The sequence below is a fragment of the Somniosus microcephalus genome, chromosome 6 (genome assembly GCF_052327205.1).
Source record: "Somniosus microcephalus isolate GS21.2 chromosome 6, FLI_Smic_1.0, whole genome shotgun sequence".
NCBI lineage: Eukaryota > Metazoa > Chordata > Chondrichthyes > Squaliformes > Somniosidae > Somniosus > Somniosus microcephalus.
In genome coordinates this window covers 196,946,981-196,965,850 of record NC_140992.1, presented here as the reverse complement: position 1 = coordinate 196,965,850, position 18,870 = coordinate 196,946,981, and the positions used below count along the sequence as shown (strand labels likewise).

General features: G+C 44.4%; 1 protein-coding gene across 1 annotated transcript; it reads right to left on the bottom strand.

Annotated features, from left to right (window-relative positions):
- LOC147116314 (uncharacterized) lies at positions 1–16,912 on the bottom strand. The gene is made up of 4 exons (XM_085991179.1): positions 16,768–16,912; positions 5,508–5,584; positions 4,145–4,294; positions 1–2,634 (listed from the first exon to the last, which is right to left on the bottom strand). Exons 1-4 carry the CDS (start codon positions 16,835–16,837, stop codon positions 2,029–2,031), a joined length of 903 nt encoding a protein of 300 aa, XP_085847305.1. The 5' UTR covers positions 16,838–16,912; the 3' UTR covers positions 1–2,028.
- Positions 16,913–18,870: the final 1,958 nt, after the last annotated feature.

The following is an 18,870-nucleotide window of genomic DNA, read 5'->3' as shown; positions in this document are numbered from 1 at the left end:
AATCAAAATCAGTACTTTAATTTGTCACAGTCTACAGAACCACACTTCCACCATAGCTTACTGGATAGCAACTAGAAGCAGGAACACTAATTGATTTCCTCTTCCCCAATCAAGGGCACTGAGATCTAAAGTAACGCACTAAGTTAGCAAATGGCTCAGTTGGTAGCACCCTCGCCTCTGAGTCAGAAAGCTGTGGGTTCACAGTTCCACTCCAGAGACTTGAGCACAAAAATCTAGGCTGACACTCCAGTGGAGTACGGAGGGACTGCTGCATTGTCAGAGTGCCGTCTTTCAGATGAGACATTAAACCAAGGCCCCATCTGCTCTCTCGGGTGGATGTAAAAGATCCCATGGCCACTATTTCAAAGAAGGGCAGGGGCGTTATCCCCGGTGTCCTGGCCAATATTTATCACTAAAACAGATCATCGTCATATTGCTGTTTATGGGAGCTTGCTGTGTGCAAATTGATGGCCATGTTTCCTACATTACAACAGTGACTACACTTCAAAAATACGTCATTGGCTGTAAAGCATTTTGGGATGCCTGGTGGTCGTGAAAGGTGCTGTATAAATGCAAGTCTTTCTTTCACTAGAGACACGGATCAAGCCTGGGACCTTCCTGGTCCATGCAGTTTAGCTACTCACTGGATAAATTTACTGAGCCATCAAGAAAACTCATTATTGAACCAGTCTAACAAATTTGATCTCCCCTGTACTTTACCCCCCACCCCATGATTTCCCAGGCTGGCGCTTGAGGATGCCACAAGTCAGTAAATAGTGACCTGGAATTTGCAGTCAGCAACGAGCACCGTCATTTTGCCACTGACCTCGAAAAAAAGCTGCCCACAAAGTTTTAGCAGGCTCTGTGGTGTCAATTTCCCTTTTTCCGTGTGACTTTCCATCTGGCGCTATCTATAGGGGATCTGTGGTGTCCAGCAAGAGTGATGTCATCAAGCAGGCTGAGCAGCCAATCACATGAAGAATTCTCAGACCGCAAACCAGGAAGTAAAAAGCAGGTTTTATCATTCACTTTTTAATCATTTTACAGAAAGCGAAATAAAGTTTGGGACATGGGATTAATGTAAAAGCTGAACTAAACATGGGATTAATTTAAAAGCTGAACTATCAGAAACAATCATTAAAATATTTAAAAAATAATTATTTTAAAAATCTATGGAATTTTTATCATGGAATGGAAAGAATGACGCTCCACACGTATAAAGTTAGTTTTTCAGGGCCACAGAGGTTGTTCAGCAGTAATTATGACTTAGTACCCCATTAAAAACTCAGTTACACCACATTCAACAAGGCTTAACTTGTTCAATGGTTTTTTTTAATTTATTTTATGGGATGTGGGCTTTTCTTTGTCTGTTAGATCATCTGCTTTTTTATTGCTGGACACAAAGCACACACAGCTGTAATACTGGTTTCTGCTAACTACACATATATATTATGGTCTGGATGCAAGAGGGTCACTCTAAAGTGGCACTTTTTAAAAATTTGTTTTTATGGGATATGGACGTCGCTGGCAAGGCCAGCATTTATTGCCCATCCCTAATTGCCCTTGAGAAGGTGGTGGTGAGCCGCCTTCTTGAACCGCTGCAGTCCGTGTGTGGAAGGTAATCCCACAGTGCTGTTAGGTAGGGAGTTCCAGGATTTTGACCCAGCGACGATGAAGGATCGGCGATATACTTCTAAGAGTATAGCGAGTATAGTGCGTAAAAAATTGAAATTCACGTCAGTTTTACACTGTAATGACGGCAAGCCCTGACAGTTTCACCATCATTACAACCGCAAATTCCGAGCCAAAATATTGCAATGTTCAGAAAGCATTATGGCAAATTAAAAGTGAAATATGCTGATTAGTTGACCAATGGGAAACAGAAAGTTCGGGATGGGGGAGTATGTCAAAAAAAATCCCTCTCTGTAAGAAGTAGCAAGGGATAAAGATTATTCCTAGCTGTCACATCATATGAAGTTTCTACTCTATCAATGGGGATGTCAAACAGGAACTTCCCAAACATGAGGTTTAGGAAATTACACACAAGCTCCCGGACTGTTCGTTTCTCAGATGCTCTGGATGCGAGTTTTCTGGCTGGCTGCTTCCTTGCGGCTCTTGGTAAATGGCTTCTCTTTGTGCTAATAAACAGTTCTGAACTCTTAGAAATGCAAACTCAACCTGCAGGTCCCCTTTTTCACTGAAGACCTTTTTGCCAGTCAGCTTTTGCCTTTCAACTATAGGGCAACACATTAAAGCAGCTTGTCTTTTTCTATGACGTCCATTTAACTCAAGGCACCGGTAACAAAATTGATAACTGCAATTGGGACACAATATATTTGGGCAACCTCCCCTGCAATATTCTGCTAACGCCTCACAGTTGGGGCAGGCCCGTATTTTGGGACATCCATACACTGCACTAGCCTCGTCTTCGATTGTACTGCAGCCCAGAAGCAGTGCTGTCACACTGCAGGATTCATTAGCGCAGCTGTCACTCTGCACATCAGCATTCTTCCACTCCCTCAGACAGTCCCAGCAGAACTGAGAGACTTTCTTTGATCTCTCTGAGCAAGGCAGACACTGAACACACAGCTTCTCCAGATCCATTCTCTGTACATAGAGACCGCAGTCTGGACACTGAGGGACAAAATGAGAAAAGGAATTAGTGACACAAATGTATCTATTTATGTTAGGGGTATGAATTGGGGAAAATGAAATTAGAACTGAAAAATGAAGAACTGTATCATCTACATTTTGGCTTGATTTCCTCAGCTTGACATCTCCTGTTTCACCACACAGAACTACTCCAACATTAGCCCACTGATCCTGTTCCTGATTTTGGCATCTTGGATTGCAGATGTTGCAGATTTCTCTGCCATTGTGTTAATTATTGATAGTAACATAGGAATAGGAGTAGGCCATTCAGCCCCTCGAGCCTGCTCTGCCATTCAATTAGATCATGGTTGACCTGCAGCTCAACTCCATTTACCCACATTAGCTCCATATCCCTTGATACCCTTACCTAACAAAAATCTATCGATCTCAGTCTTGAAAGCTCCAATTGTCCCAGCATCCTCAGCCTTTTGGAAGAGAGAATTCCAGATTTCTATTCCAATTAGAACAGTTCGACATTCTTTAACACTTAAAGTGCACCTGCTTAAGACTCAGTATATTGCTTAATGTCCTCCTTTGACCTCTTGTCAGTGTCTCCTTTTCTCTTTTGCAAATCTTGTGACCAAAACTGGTCACAATTCAAATATGCTCTCCTCATTGTTTTTTAGTCAGCATAACTTATCTGAATCTCGGAGATTCTCTTTCTACCTTTGAACATCTCTTTACCTTGGTTATTGCTACCACACAAGTTCTACATTCAATTGTTTGGTTAGTTAGTGCTCAAAGTCAACAGTAATGGATCTATCCATCTAACTTCAATGATTTTTTTAAAACATCCAGGTAATTTGAAACCTTGTCAGATTATGTGAGCACATGTTTATATGAAGGGCAGAAGGCAAGGGACTGAAGGTTTCCAGAAATAGTTCACAGAGTAACATAGGTACTCGAATATCGCCTTGATTCAACTAACCCTCCACAAGAACAGGAAATGGGCCACACAATCCCCATTAGTGGGCTTGCTTGACTTTTTCTGGTCAGTCTTGTTGATTCTAACTGGCTGTGGGCTGGTGATAGGTAAATTTCCCCTCACTAGGTCAGGCTTCCTCCTCAGAGCTAGCTGGTTTTACTCACTGCCTACGTATCTCTTTGTCCTTTTCTCGGTCCATGTGGGCGGCCAGTGAGAGGGGACTGTCCATCTAACATCTTTTTCATTCAGTGATTTCCCAGTAAGTACAACTCGCTCCCTCTCCTCTCCGGGTGTGGGTTAAAAGAAAACATGAATAGAATTCAGTCTGGCTGAATGGGCCTGGGACGAGACAACTGAGCCTCATTGTCCCAGTGTGACATATTCTGTAGGCCATAACCTTCCACAACCTGGCTCATCTATCTTTAATATACAGCTACAACGCCAGCAGCTTTTTAAAAATTTAAACCTGTGTGAATACATTTGGTTTTTAAAACACAAACACAGCTCAATTCTAAATCATTTATGTGAAGAAAAAAGGTCAAAAATCCTAACGCACACGACAGTTACCTTTCGGTACGACTCCGCCTTTTGTGTCATTATCTTGCCAAGCTGCTCTTCATAAGGTCCGCATTCCTCCTGCTTCAACTGGGCAAGTCGCCGCACCTCCTGCCAGGGCCACTCCTTTGCACACTTGGGACAGTTAAACGTGAAGCGACCCTACAGAGAATCAACTGTTGTATTAAAGCTGCTGCACCCCATCGTTCTGAGCTCGTCCAGTACCCAAACGGTCAAAAATGGAAAGCTAACAGAACTCAAATTCTTGTAACCATCTACTGTGCACCACTTACAGTGAGATATAAATAATGAATATGCCAGGGTAACATGCAGACTTAACAAATCCAGAGTCTCACTTGTTTTTTAATATACAGAGCAATGGAAACCTTAAGAGTGAGTCACGGGCTGGAATCTAATGGTGGCATTTAGACAATTTACACATAGATTGTACATTAGGAGGTGTAATCTAATGGAAGTATTCAGAGCCCTTACATATATAAAAAAGGCATCTCATGTGGCATATTTCCTGCTGCAATCATAATTTTGCTGCCAATATGGGATTGCTAACCATCGCTGGGCCAGTGTAGATGCATATTTGAAAGAGCGATGAATGAACTTGCAGTAAGAATCATAGAATGGAATGATTACAGTACGGAAGAAGGCCATTCGGCTCGTCGAGCCAAATAGCACCCTTCATGTCCTCGGTAAGTTAACAATTTTGTTGCAGCGACTGGCCTTTCTATGATATAATACTGGGGACGAATGCAAAAATACACCAAGTACAAGGAGCCAAGCAAAGCAGCGCCCAGATACCAACAAAGCTTCAGAAGTCTAGCAAATGCCTTGCAGTCCCACAGGTTGTATTTTGAAAGTACCCGCTCATGTTTGTTTTGTGAATATGTGTACATATAACATCTTGGCACCACACTGTGGGATAGTTTTATAACAATGTTGCATTGATTGCAGTTATCCTGCAGCTGAAGTGCATCTCTAGGAATGCAATTCAAGGTTCTAAGTAATCTTAGGCACGGAATGTTAATCCTCCGTGGAGAACATTGCACTGGGCATCTCAGTGGTCCTGGTGGAGTTGCTGAACATCTTCACCAACTTTGAAAATATTGGACTGAATGAGACTAGATACTTGATCCATTCCCCCTCTAATCCATGCCTCTGATCTCTTCCATACTTGGTCATTTACTCCAAGCCATAAAGATGACTGATGGGGATGTGGAGGAAGTCACACTGCTGAAATAGGGCAAAATAGTTGCTTTCCCTTCTATCATCCACCCCCTTCCACTGTAACAGACCAGCTTTGAAGCTGCAAATTCATGTGCCCAGCACTTGAAAAAATAATTTTGATCTGCTGTGAACTCACCTCATCTAGAAGTGCCTTACACCATTCATTCAGACCCTTGGACTTTACCATGTGACCACAGGATGCTTCATGCCCTCCTACAAGAGAGAACAGGCGTGGCTTGAAACAAATAATTCACAATTACTTCAAACGCTTGAAAATCTGAGCACTGTACTTCTAACCAAAATCAGCTGGCAGCTGCTTAACTGAATTTAGTAACATTAATTTCATTCTGCTGTACTCAGACATCCACAGGTCTTCTGACTTAACCAGTCTCTTTGCAAACCCTTCCTAAACAAGGTCACTATTTGGATATGTTGGCTGTCTTTACTTAGGGCCATTCAGTGGTACTACAGAGAGCCAAGATAGGATCTTCCCCACCTCCCACTATAGAGGCCCAAAGCAGTCTCCAGTCAGCACATCCCTACTAAATTGCAGCTTGTATTTTTCACTCATCAGTGGTGGGGAGGGGAAAATACTGTGGCATGGCAACAGGCTCAGTAGTGGGACCACTACCATTTCTAATTTATGAACTTCAATATAGATAAGTGCGAGGTAATACATTTTGGTAGGAAGAATAAGGAGGCCACATACTCCTTGGAGAATAAGGGCAGGAATTTAACTCGGGAGTCGGGTTGGAGGCGGGACTACAACTTTCGGGGTTGTAGTCCCGCCTCCATCGAAATGCGGCCAATCCATGCGATTTTAACTTGATTGACCTTGTTGAGCCCGCCCAGTGGGCAGGCCAATTAAGGGCCACCCGGCAACAGGTGATGTCACAGACTGATATTTCATCTGTCAAGAGCTTTTAACAGATGAAATATCAGTGTTTCACAGCTGTTTGAAGCTGTCAAACACTGACAGTCTTACTTCTAACCTGAGTCCTTCTCCACAGACTCAATTAGAAATCTCTCCTGCACAGTAAGCTGAAGGCTGTCACTTTTGACAGTTCACAGCCATTCTGCTTTCTGTGCCGGTGAGATGAGGGACTCCCGGAACCTAAAGGGAGGAAGGCTGAAAAGGTAAAAAAAGGTATGTAAAACTTGTTTAATCACTTTAGACACACCAAACACACTTAACTTTGCACTCATGCATATTATGTCCATGTGTAATTGAGACACGGACTGCAGGAGTTGGTTATAACAGGTCTTTACTGAGTGGAGACAAACTGGAACTAACTATGCAAAGTTACTACACAGGCTTATATACAGGGGTGGTCACTACTGGTACTGCAGTATACAGGGGCTGCAGAATGTAGTTCCTTCTGCAAAGTACATACACTACAATTCCTCCCCTTTTAGCTAAACAGTACATAACATTCGATTAATAATTAAATAACATATTTACAATTACAGTTGTCATATACATTAGCTGAAGTTAAGCAATTATAAGTTCAGTCTTTGAGGAGGCTTCCTGATTCTGTCTGGATAACGCCTCTTTGGGGTATTAGGTTCTTCTGGCAGAGTAGATTCGGAATCAACGTCGTTGTTGGGTTCGTTTGCTTCCAATATTCCCGATTCTGAGGTAGATGCAATTGGTACTTCGGTTTCATCACCAGGTGTATCGGATCATGGTGTGGAATTGATGTTTTCCAGTGACTCTAGAATCTGGTCAGCATGGCGTCTTACAATGCTCTCTCCAACGTCCACGGTGTACATTAGAGGTCCTTGCCGTGTACAGATCGTTCCTGGCTGCCATTTCTCTGTGCAGTAGTCCCGGGCCAAAACTGGTTGACCTATCTTAAAACTCCTGGTCGGCCTTTCATTCATATTCTGAAACTGCCTGTTCTCCACATCTCTTCTGATGTTTGGCTTAACCAAATCCAAGCAGCATCGTAGCCTTCGATTGAAGAACATCATGGCTGGAGTTTGGTTGGTAACCGCATGTGTCGCATTCCGGTAGGCAAACAAGAAGTTATCCACCTTGTGTTGTAGGGGTATGTCTTCATTACACATTGCCTTGATAGCCTTCTTGAATGTTTGAACGAACCTCTCAGCCAATCCATTGGTAGCTGGATGATATGGGGCGGATGTGTAATGCTTAACACCATTGTTCTTTAAGAACCTCTGGAACTCTTCAGACACAAACTGTGGTCCATTGTCGGAGCAAATCTGTTCAGGCAGCCCATTTCTGGCGAATATGGTTCGTAAGACTGTGATAGTTTTTTCTGTGGTGGTTGATGACATTTTTATTACCTCTGGCCACTTTGAATGTGCATCCACTGCAATTAAAAACATTGAGTCCATAAATGGACCAGCAAAATCAATGTGCACCCTTTGCCATGGAGATGAGGCCCCTCTACATCCATGGGAGTGGCCTTGTGGTGGGGCGTTTTGGACCTTCTGGCATCCTGTACAGCTCTTGGTCATCTCTTCGATTTCTCTATCGATTCCCGGCCACCAGACAAACGCTCTGGCTAAGTTCTTCATTTTTACCTCTCCCAGATGACCCTCATGAAGCTCATTGAGCACTCTATCCTTCAATTTGGGTGGAATTACTACTCTGGATCCACACATCAAGGTTCCTCTGCACACTGACAGCTGTTCTCTTCTCGGCGAGAATGCTGGCAACAGTGGTTCGCCATGTGCTGGCCATCCCTTCACCATTAAATCATAGACCCAGGAGAGTGTCGGATCATTTCGTGTTTCCTTTTCTATGTTTGCATTCGTCACAGGTAGATATTCGACTATGGTCGAGTGGAATATCTCCACTGGATCCACTGTAGGTGCTTCTTCCACCATCGGCAACGGTAGGCGCGACAATCCATCAGCATTCCCATGCTGTTTAGTTCCTTTGTACTCGATGTCATATTGGTGTGCCCCTAGGAAAAGGGACCACCTCTGTAGCCGTTGTGCTGCCATTATCGGGACGCCCTTCTGAGGGTTGAAAATGGAGACAAGAGGTTGATGATCAGTTGGTAGAGTAAATTTCTGACCGTGCAGGTAGTGATTGATTCGGGAGAATATATAATGGAGAATAAGGAAATGGCAGACCAATTAAACTCATACTTTGGTTCTGTATTCACAAAGGAGGACACAAATAACCTCCCAGGAATATCGGCAAACATAGGGACTAATGAGAGGGAGGAGCTGACAGAAATTAGTATCTCTAGGGATATGGTGTTGGGTAAGTTGAGGGGACTGAAGGCCGACAAATCCCCGGGGCCTGATAAACTACATCCTAGGGTACTTAAGGAGGTGGCCCTGGAGATAGCAGATGCTCTAAGGATCATCTTCCGGAACTCCATTGACTCAGGAACAGTACCCGTGGATTGGAGGGTAGCTAATGTTACCCCAATATTTAAAAAGGGGGGTAGAGAGAAAGCAGGGAATTATAGACCAGTAAGCCTTACATCGGTTGTGGGCAAAATGCTAGAGTCCATTATTAAGGATAAAATAGCGGAGCACTTGACAAATGGGGAAAGGATCGGACAGAGTCAACATGGATTTACAAAGGGTAAATCGTGTTTGACTAATCTGCTGGAAAAGTTTTTGAGGAAGTAACTGGTAAAATAGATGGGGGAGAGCCAGTGGATGTGGTGTACCTTGACTTCCAGAAATCCTTCGATAAGGTTCCACACAAAAGATTATCATGCAAAATTAAGGCTCATGGGATTGGGGGCAAAGTATTAACGTGGATAGAGAACTGGCTGGCGGATAGAAAACAGAGAGTTGGAATAAACGGCTCGTTTTCGGAGTGGCAGGCAGTGACCAGCGGGGTGCCGCAAGGATCTGTCCTGGGACCCCAGCTGTTCACAATATATATATAAATGATCTGGATCAGGGAATTGGATGCAATATTTCCAAATTCGCTGACGACACTAAACTAGGAGGAGGGGTGGGCTCTGATGAGGATGTCAGGAGGCTACAGTGCGATTTGGACAGGTTGGGGGAATGGGCGGATACGTGGCAGATGCACTATAATGTGGATAAATGCGAGGTTATCCACTTTGGGGGTAAAAACAGGAGGGTAGATTATTATCTAAATGGCAATAGATTGGGAGATGGGGAAGTGCAGAGGGACCTGGGTGTTCTTGTGCACCAGTCACTGAAGGAGAGCATGCAGGTGCAACAGGCGATTAAGAAGGCAAATGGTATGTTGGCCTTCATATCAAGGGGGTTCGAGTATAGGAATAGGGATACCTTACTACAGCTGTACAAGGTGCTGGTGAGACCGCATCTGGAGTATTGTGTACAGTTTTGGTCGCCCCATCTGCGGAAGGATGTTCTTGCCATGGAAGGAGTGCAGCGGCGATTCACCAGGCTGATACCTGGAATGGCGGGAATGACCTACGAGGAGAGATTGAATAGTTTGGGCTTGTACTCACTGGAGTTTAGAAGATTGAGAGGGGATCTCATCGAAACATATAAAATTATGGCAGGCCTGGACAGGCTGAATTCAGAGAGAATGTTTCCAATGGCAGGGGAGCACAGAACCAGGGGCCACAGTCTAAAAATAGCGGGCAAATCATTTAAAACAGAGATGAGGAAGAATTTCTTCACTCAAAGAGTGGTGAGCCTGTGGAATTCCCTGCCACAGAGGGCTGTGAAGGCTAATTCAATAAATATTTTCAAGAGAGAATTGGATATATTTCTGAAGGCTAAGGGGATTAAGGGTTACGGAGAAAAGGCGGGGACGGGGTACTGAACTGGTAAGATCAGCTAAGATCTCAGACGAAGATCAGCCATGATCTCATTGAAGGGCGGAGCAGGCTCGAAGGGCCGAATGGCCTACTCCTGTTCCTATCTCTATGTTTCACCCCCCACACCAGGCTGAGGGCCTCTCTGTCAATCTGGGCGTAGTTACGCTCGGCTGAAGTTAACAAGCGTGATGCAAAAGCTATCGGCCTCTCTGAACCATCAAGGAATTTATGTGACAGTACCGCTCCAATGCCGTAGGGAGATGCATCACACGCCAGTCTTATCGGTAGTGATGGGTTGTAGTGAGCCAATACTTCTCTTGAAGTGATTAGGTCTTTACTCTTCTGAAAGGCCCGCTTACATTCATCGCTCCATTTCCATGCTACTCCAGTTTGTAGTAGGGCGTTCAGTGGGTGCAGAATTGTGGACAAATTTGGCAAAAACTTATGGTAGTAATTCACCAATCCGAGGAATGACCTCAGTTGCGACACATTTTCAGGCACTGGAGCCTTAACTACCGCTTCAATTTTGTCAGGGGACTTATGTAACCCCTCTTCATCAATCACGTGGCCACAATACGATATCTGTTTCTTAAAAAACTCGCACTTGGGGCGATTGGCTCGTAGCCCACGTTCTCTTAGTCTAGTGAGCACCTGCTCTAGGTTGGCAAGGTGTTCACTGTCATCTTCACCTGTCACTAGGATGTCGTCCAAGTAACACTGAGTCCCCGGAATCCCTTGCAGGACTTGTTCCATTGCTCTTTGCCATATCGCCGGAGCTGATGCTACTCCGAATACCAGTCGATTATACTGGTAAAGACCTTTGTGAGTGTTTATCGTGAGATACTTCCTAAAGGATTCTTCAACCTCCATCTGCAAATATGCTTGTGCTAGGTCAATTTTTGTAAAACGCTTCCCTCCAGATAGTGAGGCGAAAATATCTTCTATCCTTGGGAGAGGATATTGTACTGTGTGAAGGACTGGGTTCACCGTCACCTTGAAGTCCCCACAGATGCAAACCTTCCTTGGCTCCTCAGACTTATTGTTTAACGTTTTCTTCATGACAGGAACGATGGGTGTTGCCCACTCGCTCCAGTCTACCTTAGATAACACGCCTGCATTCTCCAGATTCTCCAGCTCTGCCTTGACGGCTGGGCGAATTGCATATGGTACCGGTCTTGCTTTGAAAAACTTGGGAATTGCATTCTCTTCTATTTTTATCGAGGCGGTTATGCCTTTAAGAGTTCCCAGTTCTTGTTGAAATACCTCTTTGGCGTTAGCTAAGATTTTTGACAATCGTCCAGGTGTGACGTCGTCATCTTTTTTACCAGCCACCGTCAGTGCCTGAATGGAGTGCCAGTCTAAACTTATCTTTCTGATCCATTCACGTCCCAATAACGGTGGTCCACCATCTTGCAGTATGTACAGATACAATTTCTGTATTTCCTTGCCGTTGTATTCGACAGGCACCCTTATTTTCCCTCTGGGGTATACTTTTTGCCCCATATACGTCTTCAAGACAATGGATGTCTCTTTCAAGGGTATGTGTGAGAATAGCTACTCGTAGTCTCGTTGATTCATGATGGTCAGGGCTGATCCTGTATCCAATTCCATTTTGACTTGGCACCCTGCTATCATGAGGGTGACCCAAATGGTTTGGTGATCCTCTTTTGCGATTACGTTGTGAAGTTTTAGACAACTTAGTCTCTTGTTCCCGGATTCACTATCGCTCATCTGGTCTTCGGAACTACTGTCCGTCATCTTTTGTACTTTCCTGTACTGTTCCTTAGTTGCCTTTTTGTTGTCGTTAGTCTTCTTCCCAGACCTGCAAACTCGTGCAATGTGTCCCATCTTTCCGCATTGCCTGCATATTTTGTCCTTGGACCAGCAGTCCTTCTGGTCATGGGTTGTTCTGCCGCAGCGATAACATTTTTCAAATCCCTGTGTCATTTCGTGGGTGCCGTATTCCTGTGGCTTTTGCTGTATTTCTGCAGCTCCCCTTGCTGCTGCTTCGTACGATACTGCCACGCTGAAAGCCTTATCTAGCGTCAGCTCTTTCCCTGAGAGTAACCTCTTCTGGGTTCCTTCACTCAGGAGTCCACAGACAAATTTGTCCCGTAGGGTATCTGCCAGTCCTGCTCCGAACTGGCAGTGCTTTGATAGCTTGCGTAGTTCCGTAAGGTAATCAGCATTGCTCTCATCTTTATGCTGATTTCTCCTGTGGAATTTAAATCTTTCTGCTATCAGCAATGGTGTAGGATTTAGGTGTTCCTGTAGGATATCAACAATTTCGTTAAAACTCTTCGCCATCGGTTTGGCTGGAGTAATCAGGTTCCGCAATAGGCCGTACGTTCTTGCGCCCATTAAGTTTAGTAGTACCGATGCCTTTTTCTGATCGGCTACTTCGTTTGCCTCGCAATATACTTCGACTCTTTCCACATACGTGGTCCATGTGGTAAACCACTGTTATTGTTACACTGTTGTTATCACCTAAACAAGGTTACCTCTTGCCTCGCACACTGTTATACCTAGGCATACCTCAGCTGACTCTGCCCATGGCTCCGCCTGCTCGCCCAGGTATAAAGGTGATTGCTTGGCTAGTATTCTTCCTTGCTGGAACCGATCACCCACGAGGGTGGGCTCTGTTATTTAGCCAATAAAAACCTATAGTTACTATCTTAACTCGTCGCTTTTCATGGAATGAATTGATAGGTATATCAGTCCAGTCTTCTATTGCATTATTGAAGGCAGTGATATTTCCAGTCTTCGGCATCTTGGAAATCTAAGATGGCGCCTCCCGCGCTTTGCCTTCTTCCCCGATTTAACAAAATGGCGCCTCCGCGCTTTCCGTCTTCTCCGCTGCTGCTAGCGCTGTTGCTGGCATTTTATGCCTTGATGGCGACGCCCTATGGTCTTCGCGCATTTCCCCCCGCGCTGCTAACGCCGCTCTCCGCGGTTCCCATGGCAAACTGCAGCTCCTCGCGGCTTTCTGCGCTTCTAATTTTTTTTATTTCCTCGTCGTCGGAGCAATCCTGTGGGACACTTTCCTCCCTCTTCTCGGGCCTGTACGCTGCCCGGCTTCGTAGCACCGGCCGCGCCCTGTGTGCTCCACCCTCTCTCTCTCCTCTTCCCGACAACGCTGCTCGGCCCCGTTGAAAAGCCACCCAATCGAGCTCTAGCCCGCTGCAGCCCAGGAAGGATCAGTGTACTACCTGCCACCAGCCCGATTAGCTGGAACACCATCGACAGGATAACCAAACCCCGCTCTCGACAGCCTCTCCTGCAAATCTTTCACTCCGATGAATCAGAGGCGGTTGCCCACGGTCGACGCCCGTTTCTTCTGATTGTTTTATTTTTATTTTTTTTCTTTCTTCTGGCCTCGATCTCTGACAACTTCGCTTCAGGGATGGATCCCCATGAGGTGGTGCAGACTGTAGGTAAGTTCGGATCTGCTCGTCGCCAGTATTATGTCCGTGTGTAATTGAGACACGGACTGCAGGAGTTGGTTATAACAGGTCTTTATTGAGTGGAGACAAACTGGAACTAACTATGCAAAGTTACTACACAGGCTTATATACAGGGGTGGTCACTACTGGTACTGCAGTATACAGGGGCTGCAGAATATAGTTCCTTCTGCAAAGTACATACACTACAATGCACACATCACTCACCTGAACACCGACATTTCGACCCCTCCAAGTCCTTCGCCCCGACGGCCCACCTCCTCTAACTTGGCGTGGGTTGGAGCCGTCGGGAATCCCACACTTCAGCATCAAAAATAGGGATTAGGCTAAAAACTGCCTGTTAACTACCTGTTAACAGGCAGTTAATTGGCACTAATCCCTTCCCACCTCGGGTAGGCGGGTCCCAGTGCGGGGTGGGTACCCGCCTCCTTTGAAATTGGCATGGAAGCGGGTTTGGGTGCGGGAAGGGGTCAGGACCCTTGATTTCAGGATTTTAACCCTCTCCACGCCTCCAATCCCGACTCCACGGCACAATGAAAATCCTGCCCTAAGTGTCTAAATGGAGTAGATGAGCAGAGGGATCTAGGAGTACAGATACAGTTCACTAAAAGTAGCGATGCAGTTAATAAGGCCATAAAAAGCAAACTAAAGCACTGGGGTTCATTTCTAGAGAGAGAGTTGAAAAGCAGAGAAGCTATGTTAAATTTGTATAGAACCTTGATTAGACCACACATGGAGTACTGTGAACAGTTCTGGTCTCCATAGTATAAAAAGGACATTGAGACACTGGAGAAGGTGCAAAAAAGATTTACTAGAATGATACCAGAACTGAGAGGTTATACCTATCAGTAAAGATTGAACAGGTTGGGGCTCTTTTCTCTAGAGAAGTTTGAAGCGTGACCTGATCGAGGTCTTCGAGAGTATGAAAGGATTAGATAGGGTAGACGTAGAGAAGATGTTTCCACTTGCGGACGAGACCAGAACTAGGGGCCATAATTATAAGATAGTCACTAATAAAATCCAATAGGGAATTCAGGAGATACTTCTTTACCCAGATAATGGTTAGAATGTGGAACTCGCTACCACAGGGAGTAGTTGAGGCGAATAGCATTGATGCATTGAAGGGGAAGCTAGATAAGCACATGAAGGAGAAAGGAATAGAAGGCTATGTTGACGGGGTTAGAAGAAGGGTGGGAGGAGGCTCGTGTGGAGCACAAACACTGGCTTGGATCTGTTGGGCCAAATGGTCAGTTTCAGTGCTGTAAATACTTTGTAATTTGCATCAATCACTGATTCAGAAACTCAATGCAAATTGACTAGATTTGCAGCTAATACCATATAGGAGGGGCACTGGAAGCAGAGGAGGCAGTCAGAAATTACAGAATGAGTTGGAGAAAATATGTGTGTGGGCAGCACAATGGCAGAAAGAATTTAATGCACACAAGTGTAAAGTCCTACACAGAAGGGAAAATGGGTGTTACATGTACAGCAGGAATGGCTTTGAAATAGCGAAGGGTGAAGTTGAAAGAGACACAGGAATCTTACAGACTTGATGCTCAACATGTCCAACCAATGCAGAGCAGCAAGCAACAAAGTCAATAAATAGGATGCTGAACCACATAGAAAAAACAGTAGAATACAAGAGAAAAAGTTACAGTACAGTACAGTTCTGGTCAGCGAGATGCAAAGGAGAGATAGTCAAGGACTTGATCCAGTGCAGAAAAAGAGCCATGAGGCTAATTCCTAATGTCGAAGGTCTGAGCTAATGAGGAGAGTCTGGAGAATCGTGGGCTTTTCAGTCCCCGAGACATCTGAGAATTGATCTTTAACCGGCAGACAAAATATTTAATGTAAAAGATAGGTTTAGAATATTATTTTAAACTAAATTGAAGGTAGGACAAGGAGCCAGGAGGTTCAAATTAGTAAATTTAGAACTGATCAGAATGTTCTTTGCACAAAAGGGCGATCAACGCTTGGAGAGGACTGCCAGATAGAGCCTTGGTATTCATTTAAGAAGCAATTGGATGCTGGAATAGGGGGGCTTTAGGGTCTTTCTGGAGACTTCAGGGAGCAGGAAGAGAGGCTCCCAGTGTTGCTAATTATTCACTTAGCACCTCCCCACTCAAAGCAACTTAGATTTTATACACAGAGAGAGAGAGAGTGGAGGAAGATGGGGAGGTAGTCCTTGAGATTGATGCAGCTACTTATTGTGATTGTGGTGTAAAGTAAAATCCCAGAGTTATAAACTCCTTCTCCAGGGCTCCCTGTAGCTGAAGCTGTGTATCCCCTATAATGAATAACGTCTGATTATACACCTTGTGAACAAGGCATCGCACACCGTGCCACTATGATCTAGAATAGATCACCACGTTACTGCACTCTGCCCCTTTCACAAACTCTGCAAAGCACATCATGTTACCGAGCAAAAGTGTCTCTTTAAATATTTCCAAAGAAATTATGTCGGATCAGGCTGGATGTTAGAAATGAGTCGCATCCGTTATGGAAAAATAAATTATAAAGGAGCACTATCAGCACCCATCAGAAGCTGGATGTTCTTATTTTAAACTTTTCCCGTTCCAGGGGAATATTTTTGATTAAGTCCCACTCCTGTAAATTTACTCCAAACATCTGGTTGGCCAGCTTGCAACCAAAAGGACAAACACAGAGCTTGCTGCCAGATTGCCCCAATGCTATCTCAAACCTGCTATTAGGAGGTGCCAAGGACAGTCAAAACAGAATCCTTCCTTTCAATTATCTCTCTCTCCCTGCCTCCCAAGCCCCACCATTAAGGCCCACTACAACCTCCGCACAGCACAACCCCACTCAAAGTAGCTTGGGTTGGGAACTAAGCAGCCCAGACCTTATATCAATCCCCATTACATGGCACTAAGATTTAGTGAGCTAGTTACGCTGCACCAGGAAAGGAGTGTTCTTATCACACATCATAATGAACTATTACTTTGATGTAAATAACCACCTTTCAAAATACACAGACATAGGCTCTGTTTTTAAAGTTACAGGTCTATTGTTCAGTTTTTTCCCTACCCCATTTTGTGGGGGTGATGTTTCCTGCCACTTTTGTTGCAGACAAGTCTGTGGCGTATTTAAAAATATATATATTACCAACTGTCACATACAAGACAAACCTTACAGTTAATTCTAGACCATCTGTTTTTACCTGTCTCCAAACTCGCTGCAGTGACAAACTGAAATCTTTTACAAGCTGTTTCATAAACGATGATTTCCATCCTCTTGGTATTGCTGCCGAATTTAAAATGCTTGTTCAGTAGTCACTGCTTCAGTTTCCCCGAACTCACTTTAATTTGTTTGCAGTTTCATTCTGACTCAATGCTCTCGACAGCTGACAAGAGCATTTAAAGGGAAACTGTTGCCTGATGTAAGGATCATGCAAAATATTCCACTAAGATCGTGAACAAAATAAATCAGTAATTTCATATCATGCCATCACACCGCTGATAGTGATGACCACTCCGAACTGTAAAACACCAAGCAACTAATAATCTAAATTAGGTACAACCAAAACTCAGTACCACAGCACAGACTTCCTCTGGCATTTAAGCGAAGTGTTCAACAAGATTATTTTAGGATCTTGGGGTGATACATACACAGACTGATGGGAATAGAGCAATAGGTTTGGTTGCTTTAAGATTATTGAGTGTCAGAAACATTTAGATCAATAATTCTGGGTTTCCTTTGCTTGGAATTTCCCCAAACTCACTGTTGGTCTTTCAGTTTCAGTTTCACTCTGACTCAATGCCCTCAGCCAGGCCAACTGCAGAAAAGGAGTGAGTGCTTACACCTGCTGGCAATGCTGAGTGCTCATTGTATTCCCCACTAAATCAACTAAGTTTTTGTCTAATTAAACTTGTGATAAATCCATGTAGGGAAACAAGGAACTCGAAGAGGTGAGATATTAGAATTAGTCCATGTACTTTATTAAACAACTGCGTAACAAACATACAGGCCTGCATCCTCTCATTCCACCTCCGCTGACCTTAACCAGTAGCAGCACTAGCTACAGCACCACCTGGTGGATAACCTTAATCATAACATCCCAGATTACTATATTCCTCCCCCCTTAAGATTTCAGTATGAATTTCTTAACAAACATCCATTCCTAAGGGTCACATAAGAAGTCTCCATTCGCTATGTTCAATACTTGACGAATCTAACAGGTCAGTACCAATCTCTCTGGTGGCTTGTGAAACCTTTGTGAACGTCTAACAGTAAAGTCCCTGCTTGTTTGTGGTGAAGCCACCAGCTGCGAGTGAGCAGTGCTCAGAGTATCTGACTCGGCAACGATGGTTCCCTCTTGACGAATGGGTTCCTGTGAAATTGTCTCTGTCCATGGTGGTGGCACCACAGTAGTACTTGGATAACTGGGGGCAAACCTGTCCTCAGCCATTGCATCTGGAACCTCAATTTCAATTTCCCCTTGTCTGATAAGTATCTGATCTGCATGTCTGCGTACTACCCTACCATCTCCCAACATGACCTTGTATGATACTGGACCTGTCATTAAGTCTATGAAGCCAGGAATCCACTTTGGTCCATAACTGAAATTCCTGGTAAGGACCGCATCTCCTTCTCCAAAACTTTGGCTCTTTGTTCTTTTGTCATGGTTCTCTTTTTGTTTGTTTTGTCTGTTTTCCATTTTCCTTTTTAGGTCTGGGTGCACAAGGTCAAGAGTGGAGCGTAGTCTACGAACTAATAACATCTCAGCAGGAGAGAGTCCTGTGGTGGATTGAGGTGTTATTCTGTAGCTGAACAGAACCCGTGACACTTTGGCTGCTAAACTCCCTTCTGTACTTTTTTTTATCATCTCTTCAAATGTTTGTACGGCTCTCTCTGCAAGTCCATTTGAGGACAGATGATATGGAGCCAAGGTCACCTGCACTATGCCATTGTTTCTCATGAACTCTTTTGTCTCTGTACTCACAAAACAAGTGGCATTGTCACTTACCACGATCTCCGGTAGCCCTTGATTACTGAAGCTCTGACGTAGGCAGTCTATAGTAGTAGTGGAGGAAGCAGAATTAACAGGATAAACATCCATCCATTTGGAATGTGCATCAATGATTATGAGGAACATCTTCCCCATGAATGGACCCGCATAATCTAAGTGCAATCTTCTCCATGGTTTATCCGGCCACTCCCAGGGGTGGAGAGGAGCCGCTGCTGGTGCCTTCCTGTGTACCTGACAAGTGCTGCATGTCTTGACTAGATTTTCTATCTCATCTAGCTTTGGCCACCACAAATA